Raw genomic sequence first — 13,069 nt, forward strand, 5'->3', positions numbered from 1 at the left:
GGCAATTATGCTTTGTAACGACACACCAATGTTTGGGTGCAGTACACTGTGTTGATTACTTTTCTCTTGGCTAATATTATGCCATCCGTGTTTGTTTGCAGGGAGAGGTGCCGAAGCCTCGCAACGACGTTGAAGTGCCGCCCGCCGTGTCTGCGCTGGGTTACCTCCTGGAGGAGGAAGAGCTCTACAAGCAGGGGTACGTCGTTACACCGTTATATATTTAATTATTGTGTTCTATAAATAAATAAAATAAATCATAAACTGCATCGCAGGCTAATTTGTTCAGTTTTCAAACAGCTCATACGGTCTCATAGCTTCACATTCAAATCTGTTGATGAAGCAGAATTTAAACGTACACTCTACGAAACCAAAGGTACCACCCAAAAACGTGTCATTTTTGTTTTTCGTTATCTGTAATTTTAGTTCAGCGTTTAGATGAAAAAACGTAACGTTAGTCATTTTTAAAACTTTCATTTTGAAATATTTCAAATGAATATATCATTGTGTGATGCAATAACACTCTCATAAAATATGAGAGTGTTATTGCATCACCTTTCAAAAACAGTTTTTAGTTTTTGGATATGTTCAGAAACCTTCAATTTATTTGGTCAATATGCCAGAGGCCTGAGGCGTTAAACAATTGAATCGTTCTGTCGATTGGCTCGTTATAAAATAGTGGATGAAATCTCCCACGAGTATATTTTTTAGGGACGTACAAGTTAAGCTCTTTGGACGGATGCGGCTGAAGTAGCGCAGGATAGACGCTTGGAGAGGCGATGGGCCCGACCCCAAAAGGACAAGGGGAAGAAGATGAGACTACACTGATTTCAGGGTGTTAAGAAACTCGTAGTAAAAACGAAAAACTGATGGATCTATATCACATTTCGAGTCGATTTGTCTTATTACTTTTTTTGATTTTGAGATTTCGTTTTTGAGTAAATCTGATTTTTTTTTACTTAATCTTATTATCGGCTCTTTATTGTCATAAATAGGAAGTTTTTCGGGTTTTGTCTGTGTCTTAGATTCACCAATTCTTCGCTTGTACCGTTAGTTTTTGGACACCGTTTGGTGATAATCTGGCGTGTAAATAGCACAGACCATCAGGGAATATTTTAATTCCCTATGAAAAAAATGGATTGATCAATGAATTCACTCTGCAGGAGAAGACAACTCATAAACCAGCCACCAAATACATATAAACAGAAAGACTCACCAGAGAATCCCACTTGCAATTGAGTTCTTCTCCTTGATCTTCAAATTCGGCGGTAGACGGCAAATCATATATTTGTATTCGCACTAGGAGATTATAATATGTCGAGCAGCTCTCAAGAGAGTAGAATTATTAATAATGATGAATTAGCACATTTGCAATTCCACACGTATGTCACATTATTGTGACAAAAAAAATAGTTTTTTAATCATTTTTGTCTTAAATAGACCTCTTTTGACAAATGATACAATCCGGATGAATCCAACTGATCAATGCAAAAGGTGACTGTAATTCGTTTATCACTCACCTGCAGAGCAAAATCTATCCAAAACTGACCAGAGATGTCTCTTTCGCCCAAAATATATATTAAAAATTAATTAATTCATATATGTTTATATTTTAAAAATTAATTCACATTAATTTTAAATCGACTGCTTCTCCACCGATTATAATTGAATGTACAGGAGTCAGCATCTGCTGTAGTTTCATATTATGCAGGAGAATTGTGCTGATTGATTGATACTAGCTGTCTACCGTATCTGCGTTTCAGTGTGTGAAGAAATGATAACACTATTAACTCATTATTGACAAGTTCTCGAGTTTGATGAGTTCGGTGCACCTATTGTAGTTTATTGACCTGCAAATGCTTGTTCTGTCGTGTTGCAGGCTGTGGAAGAAGATGGAGGGCGGACGCAAGTCGGGAGACCGCACGCGCTGGCTCAACTCTCCCAACGTGTACCAGAAGGTGGAAGTGCTGGAGACGGGCACCTCCGATCCCAAGAAGATCACCAAGGTAGAGTACCTGAAGATTGAGGCGGAGTAGACACACCGCACTACCAGTCACACCAACCACAGACAGACAGACAGACCGACTACACCGACAGACAAACAGACAAATTACCACACAAGTGAGATTGTATGCCCTCGCTTTGGTGGACTATTATAAATCTAGGTATAAAGAGTATAAGTAAAAAAAAAAATATATTATTTCATTTCTTCAATCTCTGGTACAATCAAGTGGTATCAAAAAATGTTCCTCCTGGAAAGTTGTTTGTTTTTCACTTGTACTCTTTGTGCTTAGCATTATAGATATAAAACTTTGCCCGTGTTGAATCCTATGAGACAAATGATTCATACAAGATAACCTTACCTAATGTGACATAAATGATTCATTCAGATAACCTTACCTAATGTGACATAAATGATTCATACAAGATAACCTTACCTAATGTGACATAAATGATTCATACAAGATAACCTTACCTAATGTGACATAAATGATTCATACAAGATAACCTTACCTAATGTGACATAAATGATTCATACAAGATAACCTTACCTAATGTGACATAAATGATTCATACAAGACAACATAACCTAACCTAATGTGACGAATTATTCGTACAAGACAACCTAACCGAACCTAATGTGACATAAATGATTCATACAAGATAACCTTACCTATTTAGGTATCCTTACCTAATGTGACATAAATGATTCATACAAGACAACCTAACCTAACCTAACCTAACATAAATGATTCATTCAAGATAACCTTACCTAATGTGACATAAATGATTCATACAAGACAACCTAACCTAACTTAACCTAACATAAATGATTCATTCAAGATAACCTTACCTAATGTGACATAAATGATTCGTACAAGACAACCTAACCTAACATAAATGATTCATTCAAGATAACCTTACCTAATGTGACATAAATGATTCGTACAAGACAACCTAACCTAACTTAACCTAACATAAATGATTCATTCAAGATAACCTTACCTAATGTGACATAAATGATTCGTACAAGACAACCTAACCTAACTTAACCTAACATAAATGATTCATTCAAGATAACCTTACCTAATGTGACATAAATGATTCATACAAGACAATTAATGTTTCAAAGACCCAATCCTGTCTGATTACGTCTAAAAGGGATCCAAATGACAATCTAGTCTCCTTCAACGGAAGCAATCTTCCGAACAGGCCTTCCATTGATATGCTTGGTGTAACTATAAGTGACCAGCTCAGGTACGGGGGCTCCATCGAAGCTAGAGTAAAGTTGGCCTCTCAGAAGCTGGGCGTACTGTACAGGGCCCGCAGATACTTTAATAGTACACAACTGCTCACCCTGTACAAATCGCAAGTGCGCCCTACTGTCGAATTTGGCAGCCATCTCTGGTCTGGAGCCCCAAAATACCTGAAAAAAACCCTTGACTCTGTGCAGAAACGGGCGGTCCGTTTGATAGATTCCCCAATCTTAACAAACGGACTGCAATCTTTAGAGCACAGGCGTCAGGTAGGTATGCTGTCCTTGTTCTATCGGTATTACAATGGAAGATGCTCTGAGGAACTAGCGTCATTGATCCCTTCGGCACCGGTGCGTAGTCGGGATACACGCCAAACGCGCGCCCAACATTTGTACACAGTTGACACTTGTCACATGAGAACGGGTCGCTTCTATGATTCGTTCTTAAGTTCAACAGCTCGGCTGTGGAACGAACTGCCGGCCTCTGTGTTTCCTCCCTCCTACAACATGGGACTCTTCAAGACCCATGTTCACTCCTTCCTCTCCACAAAAAGACCCTCCACACAGCATCCCCAAAGATGACATAGGCCCTGAGGGAAATTATTTTCTTCAGGGCCTCCTGTGTGGAGTAAATATAAAAAAAAAAAAAAAAAAAAACCTAACCTAACCTAATGTGACATAAATGATTCATACAAGACAACCTAACCTAACCTAATGTGACATAAATGATGCATACAAGACAACATAACCTAACCTAATGTGACAAATTATTCGTACAAGACAACCTAACCTAACCTAATGTGACATAAATGATTCCTACGAGACAACGTAACCTAAATTAATGTGATGAAATTGACGATTGAGATCTCAATCCATAAAATCGTCGACGAATAAACAATAACTCCCGAATGCCAAGAATCTATTTCATTAAAAACACAATCGATATCGATCGTTTGGTATTTCTTACACGGTATGTTGGTTGGACGGTATTGTTTCTTCGCCGACGATACGCTGCCAGAGGTGGAATTGGTGTTGCACGTTCCACAAATAATAAGAAAGACAAACGATTACTCTAAACATCACCTGACTATAGAATACTGAAGACTCAGTATATAACCTAACGTCAGGTGTCGGCAAATTTTCTTGTGAGAAAAACCAAATTTAATCGTGGTAAACAGTGTTTTAAAATTTTTCATTTAGCCGTAACATCAATTTTTCTCTACGGCTATACACGTTGTCCGAAAATTTGTGGTACAAACCTGGTTAATCTAAAAATTGTACAATGAAATCTTCTCCAGATGTAGATTCACCAGATTCGAGCTTGTGCCACTGGTTTCCAGACACCTTGTATATTGTAGCCAAGGCTTTTGGAACAATACGTCATGATCTGTTTACTGTGTTGCTTTGTATTGTTAAATTCTGTACCCCAGAAGCATACGGGGGCAAATCCAAAACACAAAATGTTGGGGAGAGCGAAAGAAATATGTTTTTTTAGCAAATATCTGCTTATTTTCACTAATATTTTGACAAATTATTTTTTTAAATTTAATTTAATTTTTTTGATTTTAATTTTTTTTTTTTGATAGTTAAATATTTTGATAGATAATTAATTATTTTGATAAATAATAAATATTTTCATAGATAATTAATTATTTTGATAGATAATTAAATATTTTGTCAGATAATAAAATATTTTGACAGATAATTAAATATTTTGAGAGATAATAAAATATTTTGACAGATAATTAAATATTTTTATAGATAATTAAATATTTTTATAGATAATTAAATATTTTGATAGATAATTAATTATTTTATAGATAATTAAATATTTTGATAGATAATTAATTATTTCGATAGATAATTAAATAATTAATTATTTTGATAGATGATTAAATATTTTGATAGATAATTAAATATTTTGATAGATAATTAAATATTTTGAAAGATAATTAAATATTTTGATAGATAATTAAATATTTTATTGAATAATGAAATATTTTGTCAGATAATTAAATATTTTGATAGATAATTAAATATTTTGATAGATAATTAAATATTTTGATAGATAATTAAATATTTTGATAGATAATTAAATATTTGATAGATAATTAATTATTTTGATAGATAATAAAGAAATATTGTTTTTTTCAATTATCTTATTATCTGCGGAAGTTAGGAAAAATTTGCTAAAAAAAACATATTTCTTCGACTCTCCCCAACATTTTCTATTTTGTAGTTGCTTCCGTTTACTTCTTGGGTACAGAATTTTATTCTCAAAATCATCAATCAATCTCTGACCTAACCTAACATAAGAAATAACCACTGTAGGTAACCCAACCCTTGTGACCAACAACTGACTAACCTAACCTAACCTAAAAACATATTTCGTCCTTCATAAAGATATTATGATATAATAAAAAAAATTCTTCGTCAGAGTTCTGATTGTACTAACTTATGCCAAGTTACAAGTCAGGATGGAACGCTAAATTAAATACATCTGAAAATTATCTTATTATTGTCAATCTATTGTCTAAGCTTGTTGTCACACAAATAATTATTTAAAAAATTTCTATTTGTAAATTTGCGCAAATAAGTGTGTACTTTTTTTAACAATTACGTACATAACTAATACGTAAATTTTTTTTTCTATATATTTTTAAACTATTTTTGTGCTTTTGTGGGAGCTATTTTATGACTTATTTTAGGTTGGGTTGATTCACAGAAACTCAATTGCAATCGTCTTCAAATTTGCATAATTTTTTATTTTAATTTTTGACTGTTGAACACCGATTCTTTGTCCGTTTCAGTGTTTGAACAAATTGCTATCAGCATAAAGGCGGCAATTGTCGTGTTGTTTTGCTTGCGAGCTAATCACAATTTGGTCAAAAGCTGAAATGGACCTAGAAAAAGAGTTTAACGGAGAAATGATGTTACATTTGAATTTCTGCGAAACGCCCTAAAAATGTTTCATCTCATTAGTGAATTTATATACATGGTGACCGGAATATCATAGTACAAGCGGAAAACTAGTAAAAGTACATCAACTATCTAGCGACCGATTTTTTCAAATGTTACGAAAAAAATTCCAACTTGGAACTCGATTTACTCGAAAACGGAAGGTCAAATCAAAAATGTTATAATACAAAATTAACTCCAAATGTGTTGCAGATTCACTAATTTCCCGTTTGTACCACGAGTTTCTGCACACCTTGTACAGAGCTATCAAAATCTATTGATATTATTATTGGGCTTTGGGCAATTGTAAAATTATATCTATAGAATAGAATATTATATTTTTAATTAATATTTGATATAATTAGTAATAATTATAAATTTCGCACTTTTAACGGATATTTTTCGCACAAAAGTGAATTTATTTTTCGCTTTTCTTTTCAACGTTAAAATAGTTTTTAATTCTTCGATTTAACCTGTCCGCAATCGCCGTTTCCTATTTTGTTGCTCGAAATTTAATGATTGTCTGCGCGTGTTCTCGCTGAAAAGACAAAAGCTGTTTCTCAGTGATGTTTCGCAAGTGTATATTGTACATAACATGAACCAATATTTACACAATCTTTTTGTGTTTTAAGGGTCAGATGTAATAGAATTACAAAGAACACTAGAAATTACCTCTATATAAAGATTTCAATGGAAACCAATTTCGCCACTGATTTAGTACTTTTGGTTCTAGCCATCTAGAGCACGCACTCTGTCTCTCTTTCACTTGTCTGACATCGTATTTCACCATCTTTTGAATCACTAAACATCACCACACGGGATTTCTCGTTTTGTTCTTTATTCTATGGTCTATAGCCTGTGAAACTATGGCATTTCCAGTAGGGGTATGTCGTGAGGTTGAGGTTATGTATACCCGGCTATTCGAATCTGGTCATGAAACACGTTTTCGTTTGGATTTTGATTTTAATATAAAGAGGAAGCGGTGTTTGGATAGGAAGGTTTCTGTCCCATTAATAAAATAATTGCGTATTTCATAAATATAACAGAATGTAAAATCAATAATAATTTGTAGTGCCATCGATTGTAACGTAGATTAAAATATGTTTAGTCCAAAGGAAAATGGGAAGTTTTGGGACCACCCCTTAATGTAAATAATAATCAGCATACAAGAGATTATCATTTCAGATTGCTCATTTTCACACCCAAGCCCACACCTTTCAATTTTTATGTGCTTTTATTATGTGATAATGTATACCATATGATAATGTGTTTATATATTTATAAAAAATGGTATATAATCTACCATAATACTTAGTTTCGCAGAATACCTAGTTATATTCAAAGAAATGATTTTTTTAAACGTATGCATATATGTAGATACACTGTCGTTTAAGGGGTTAATAATCAGAGGTATGATTTGTGGAAAGAGCGCGGCCGTATCCAAAATCCAACGCCCGAAAATCTCTATCGCTCGAGCTGTTAAAAAACCTGTTTAGTGATGTATCAACTATTTTCGTTGAGGGGTGGTCCCAAATAATTAATAATAATACTTACAAGTCATCACATGCATCATATTTTTGCAGTTTAACCTGCAGGGGCCGATAAGACAGTTCAATAAATAAAAAAAACATTTTTGTTAAAGCCAACATGTAGACCGTACCGTACTTGATAGAGCGACATATTAATTTTTTTGTTTTTAAATAACCCAATGGAAGTAATATCCAAAGGCAAAATTAATGTATTATGTCGACACTGCAAATGAAGCGTTTCGTACTGTGTTCGGGCACAATTCCTTAACACTGCAAATGCAGGGCTCCAACTTCTAGAGGTTAACAAAAAAAATAAATGTTTATTTGTTTTGTTTCTCGGCCACCTGCATAGTTAAGTATGTCGATCTGTAATTCCAAAAACACGAAGCATTCCAAAATTGTTGTCAAAATCATTATGTGTAATAATATATTTTATTTTTAACCATTGATAAAAAAATAATTATACATGGCATTGGGTTAAAAATTAAATAGTGTCGCTTCTTTATGTGTGTTGAGGTTGAAAAAGGTGCGTACGGGATGGGGAATTCTTACAAAACCTGTTGAGGGTTTAAATAAATAACTGTCATTATTATTAGCACACTTTATGCGATTGAAAATATTGATTTTGTTTTTAATGGCTATGTCTTTGAAGTAGTGCTTTATATTCTTACTTTGATACATTTTTTTACATATTACAACATACAGACAGCGCCCCAGCTATAAAAGTCTATTTAGTGATGTTTTATGTGTAAAAAATGTATGTTTACATTGTATTAAATTACAAGTGATTTTTGCCGTGCCGTAGGCCCTTTTTTCTCAGGTTTACGCAAATATCCGATACTCTCGTCGCATACAACTCGTCGCGCACAGTCTGCACATGTCGCTATTGAAATCACGAGTCCAGAATCGCCGCCAATCATTTTCGAAAGTACAAACAAAAACTATTATTTTACAAGCAATAATTATTAGCCTGAAACACTCATCCACATTGAAAGATCTCCTGATAAAAGATACATGACGCCAACGGGACGTGAACCCGTGTCCTTTCGATTTCCGGTCGACAGCTCTGACCACTGAGCTATGGCGGCTTATCTCTTATCCGCCAAATAATTCAATATATACTAGTGTTTCATTCAACAATTACTGCTTGTTACATCTTTTCACCTGAAAACAACCAACCTTATTTTATATGAGAAAGGCATTGTAAGTGCTAACTCTCTCACTAGATGGCGTCGAGACAAATTGTCTACATTTTTTGGTGAAGATACTAGAACTTGTCAAATATTAATTATTATTTTTTTGGTAAACTAATGTTTAAGGCCAGATTTTTTATGCATAGCACAAAGGGTAACAATTATTTTTTACAAGCAATAATTATTAGCCTGAAACACTCATCCACATTGAAAAATCTCTTAATAAAAAAGTTCTCCAAACAAAAAGTTGCTGTAACTGTCATTGTTAAATCCCATTCTGGATCGTTTTGTTCCTAGCATTGATCTATAGCACAGATGTTAATAAAGTCGCGACAACGAGACAATGGCGTCTCCGACTAGTTTACACCTCTGCGAAGATGTACGGCGATAGTCGGCGAGATTCTTGAGTCATTGAGTATCGAATACTTGCGTAGAGCTGTGGAAGGATTGCCGTCTGCATAAAGGGAGTTAGATTTTCATTCGTAGGCTAGTTATTTGAACTCGTAACTAATTAAACCTTTCGACTGATGACACGCTGAAAAATCGTAGATAATTTATTCCAAAGTGATTCTGAACTTATTCTTCACACAGTTCCTTTGTACATAAGAATTAAAATCGTCCGATGCACAGTCGACAGGTCAAAATCCAATTAAATTTGTTTTTTTTATGTGTCACTGAACAAATAACAGAAAGTGCAATGTGTAGTGTAAATTTACGACCTTTCGTCTCGTAGGCCCCAGACAGGTTGATGAAATTGATCATATCCTCGAGAGAATTATTTCGTTCTTTGAAATTTTTTTATTTCATTTTATTTGAAGTGAGGAAAAATAGAGCCTACAATGCACTTTTATAAGTTTATTTTTTCAGTGGTGCATATCTGGTTGTCGTGATGTTGCTTTTTTTTTTTAATAAAAAAAAAATCATTTTTGATTTTTTTTTTTTTTTTCAAAATGTTGATTGTATAAAAAATAATAACAGTTGGTATTTTTGTTTGTTTTGGAAAATGTCCTCATTTTAATATTTTATTATTATAGCCTTAGGTTTATAACACTTATTATAAATAATTTACATAATTACATGCTTTCATTATATAAACAAACTTGTGGTTATTTGGCTCTAACAGTCTCTTTCTGTCTCTCGCCTGTAATACCATTCTCCGTGCGGTTAATATACTTTTTGGTTTGACTTAGATCCCCGTGTGTTCTCACTAACCACTCGCATAACAAAAAGAAAGTCATTACTGGTAATAATGATTATATTATGTTAAAATGTTGACAGAATTTCTAATACATATTAGCCTTGTTAGGAATAGTAGAATTTAGGTATTTTGTGGTTCAAATGCACTATTAATTTATTTTCTGCATATGAAATGACTTATTGACTGTAAAAACAATTATTATATATAAGTCTGTTTAAAAAAATGATTGTACTTAAAACAATGACATTACAAATCTCATAGACACGTTTGTGGAGATCTCAAAGTGGCAAGTTTTTACAACAGAACATTCATTCCAGTTACAGTACAATTTTACATCATATCAGCATTTAGCTAAGTGACTTTTCAATAATTGTTTTAGGTCATTTAGAGAACAGTCACTTACATCCAAATTCTTTGCTAGTTCGTTCAACAGCACCACTCCAGGACGTCGGTTTTGGTACTCTGAATAAGTCATGGTATCGACTTCGGCTTTAGTGGTCTGGTACATATAAATCATAGCTTCCCAAGAGGAATGGGCTAGACTTGCTTTCCGCCTAGTTTCCAGACTCACAGAATTAGTTTCCTCAAGTAAGTCGATATGGTGCATGAACCTAGGATAGGTTCCATGCGTCCGCATATAGACATACCTGAGGAATTTCTTCTGGATTTGCTCTATCATATAAATGTACTTCTGGTGCTACGGTGCCCAAACATCGCTCGCATACTCCAGCTTGCTTCTCAATATGCCATTGAACAATGCTAACAATAGTTACCTATTCTTAAAAAATAAAACAATTATTTCAATTGTTTCTCGTGCAGATCTTAAGCACAATTAAAGATAGTAAGATAGCAATGAAGCAGCACGTATTATGGCAAGTTTGCAGAAACATTTTGAGCAATTATTGCTCATCATGTGAGAATCTACCTAAAAATGCAGGATAAGCGGTGAAATTTTGTTGGATTCATCGGCTTTACACAGCAGTTCGTATGTTTTCATATTAATATTCCATATACAACCAATCTCTCAACTGGATAAGAAGGACAGCGTACTAGCGCTAGGTTGTCCCCTACAGCCTTACGCATTCGTCTTAATGAAAGTACGTAAGCGTGTTGTCGTCTCAATCACAACCCTTGATGTAGAATGTAGTATTTATTGCAACTTTTAAGTACATAAACGCTGTCTGGTCCTATTTTGTTCTTTGGACATCCATCATTTTCATACACAAATTAAATTAATAGTTTACTGAAACGTTTGCCACGTTTTGTGTTAATTTTGCAAGAAAATAACATGTCTATATATTTTTGTAATGTCATTGATTTAGATTTTATAGAAACTTCATATTTAATCAGGTTTTTACAATTCATCTGCCCTAGCTGTGCCCATTTGTTCCTCCTTTTCTAATTGTGTTGTATTATTTAATATTGTGATAAATCTTCTCCAACACGGACTAATTTAAAATGATTTAATATGTGTGAAGGTTTTCTAACTCAAGATATATGTATCGCAAACAATTGCAGTGCTTTTTTTCTTGCACGATTCTTCAACACTGCAAATACAGTGTTCTAGCTGCTAGGTGTTAAAAATTGTTGAAATTTTTTCCCAGATTGAATTGTTTTGTGTTTTAATTTATGGAATGTATTTTCTCCTGCTTTTTTTTAAATAACGTGTGGCTACATTTATTGTGTGTTTCCTTTGCAGTGGGTAGGCAGCAGTGAATCAGAGGTAATTGTCCCTTAAGAATTATTATACTCTTTCTAAATTAACTCTTATTTACTAACTTATTATATGTTTATTATTATAGTTATATATTGGGTTGTCTAATGCTTCATATTGTATGCCGTCCATTTTCACCGCCGACACGCGTCGGGGGGGTTTGTATTTGACGGGAGTTTGGCATCCCGGTAGTTATCTCGAACAATCTTCAGAGACAAAGTGATTACGTCGGTGTTGCCGCGGGAAAGAAAATTCATCTCATCTTGCATCATTTTACGATATTTTGAACTTTAAAAAATGCTCCCGGCGTACTAAAATAACTTTTATTCGCTCGGCAAGGAAATAATGTATCTTAATATGAGTCTAGCGCTGTTTCGTCACTTGCAAACATTGATATTTTATCTGTGAAAAAACGCATTGCAAATTTCATATAAAATCCCACAATTTTCCAAAGTCGTAGTACTGTATTTATTTACTATTTAAAATCAAGAATATTTTCCTATTTCTTCCGTGAAAAAGTATCTATTCTGAGGTAATTACTGTGTTATCGGGAAACACGCCAAAAGCGTGCCAAACGTGTGTTCACGGTTGACATTTGTCACATGAGAACAGGTCGCTTATGCGACTCGTTCTCGAGTTCAATCGCTCGGCTGTGGAATTGTTACTTTCCTCTCCTCAAAAAGACATAGGCCCTGAGGTAAATTATTTTCCTCATGGTCTCCTGTGCTTGTTTAATGTAAAAAAATAACATTTTTAAAGACGAATCGGTTATTACGAAAATAGTGTCTGCCTTTACACGGCGGGCGTTCGGCATTTTAGCTGGCAGACTACGGGTTAAACTGAATTTTTAATGTCAATTTTCCTTTATAAAATAAATGTGACTTTTTCAATGATGATGACGACGAGGATATTTTCAAAGCCCGGTTAAGAGTAACGTCTTGTCGCTTTTAGCTTTTTTTTTTTCTTTGCTTCTTCGCTTTCAATTTCTCACACTTTCACTGTCTTAACTAAGCAATCGCCACCCCGAAAACCTCCCAAGTCTCCGATTAGCGAAATCGACGTACTATAAAAGTGCACACATACAAAGTTAACCCTTTGCTTTTTGGGAACAACTCGTAGGGTCTCACAGAAATCGTGCTGTCTCCCTTACTCTCATGGTGGGAAGTATGATCTAAACGGTGTTAGAAAGAGAAAACACCAAGCTTTATATTCAAATATAAAAAT

At 34.1% G+C, this 13,069-nt stretch overlaps 1 protein-coding gene across 6 annotated transcripts in view; it reads left to right on the forward strand.

Annotated features, from left to right (window-relative positions):
- Positions 1 to 13,069, forward strand: part of hts (adducin 1-like protein hts) — a 60,769-nt gene that overhangs the window by 11,754 nt on the left and 35,946 nt on the right. For 4 of the 6 annotated variants that reach the window (XM_089643738.1, XM_089643741.1, XM_089643742.1 and 1 more), the window contains exons 8-10: positions 102 to 196; positions 1,877 to 2,003; positions 11,831 to 11,854. In XM_089643738.1, the coding sequence (XP_089499864.1) occupies positions 102 to 196; positions 1,877 to 2,003; positions 11,831 to 11,854 (246 nt within the window). The remainder of the gene's footprint in view (positions 1 to 101; positions 197 to 1,876; positions 2,004 to 11,830; positions 11,855 to 13,069) is intronic. The other 2 variants (XM_089643740.1, XM_089643743.1) reach the window with 1 other exon arrangement.

This window comes from Hesperophylax consimilis, chromosome 20 (assembly GCF_061612785.1).
Source record: "Hesperophylax consimilis isolate HC1 chromosome 20, BYU_Hcon_1.0, whole genome shotgun sequence".
In the NCBI taxonomy this organism is placed as follows: domain Eukaryota; kingdom Metazoa; phylum Arthropoda; class Insecta; order Trichoptera; family Limnephilidae; genus Hesperophylax; species Hesperophylax consimilis.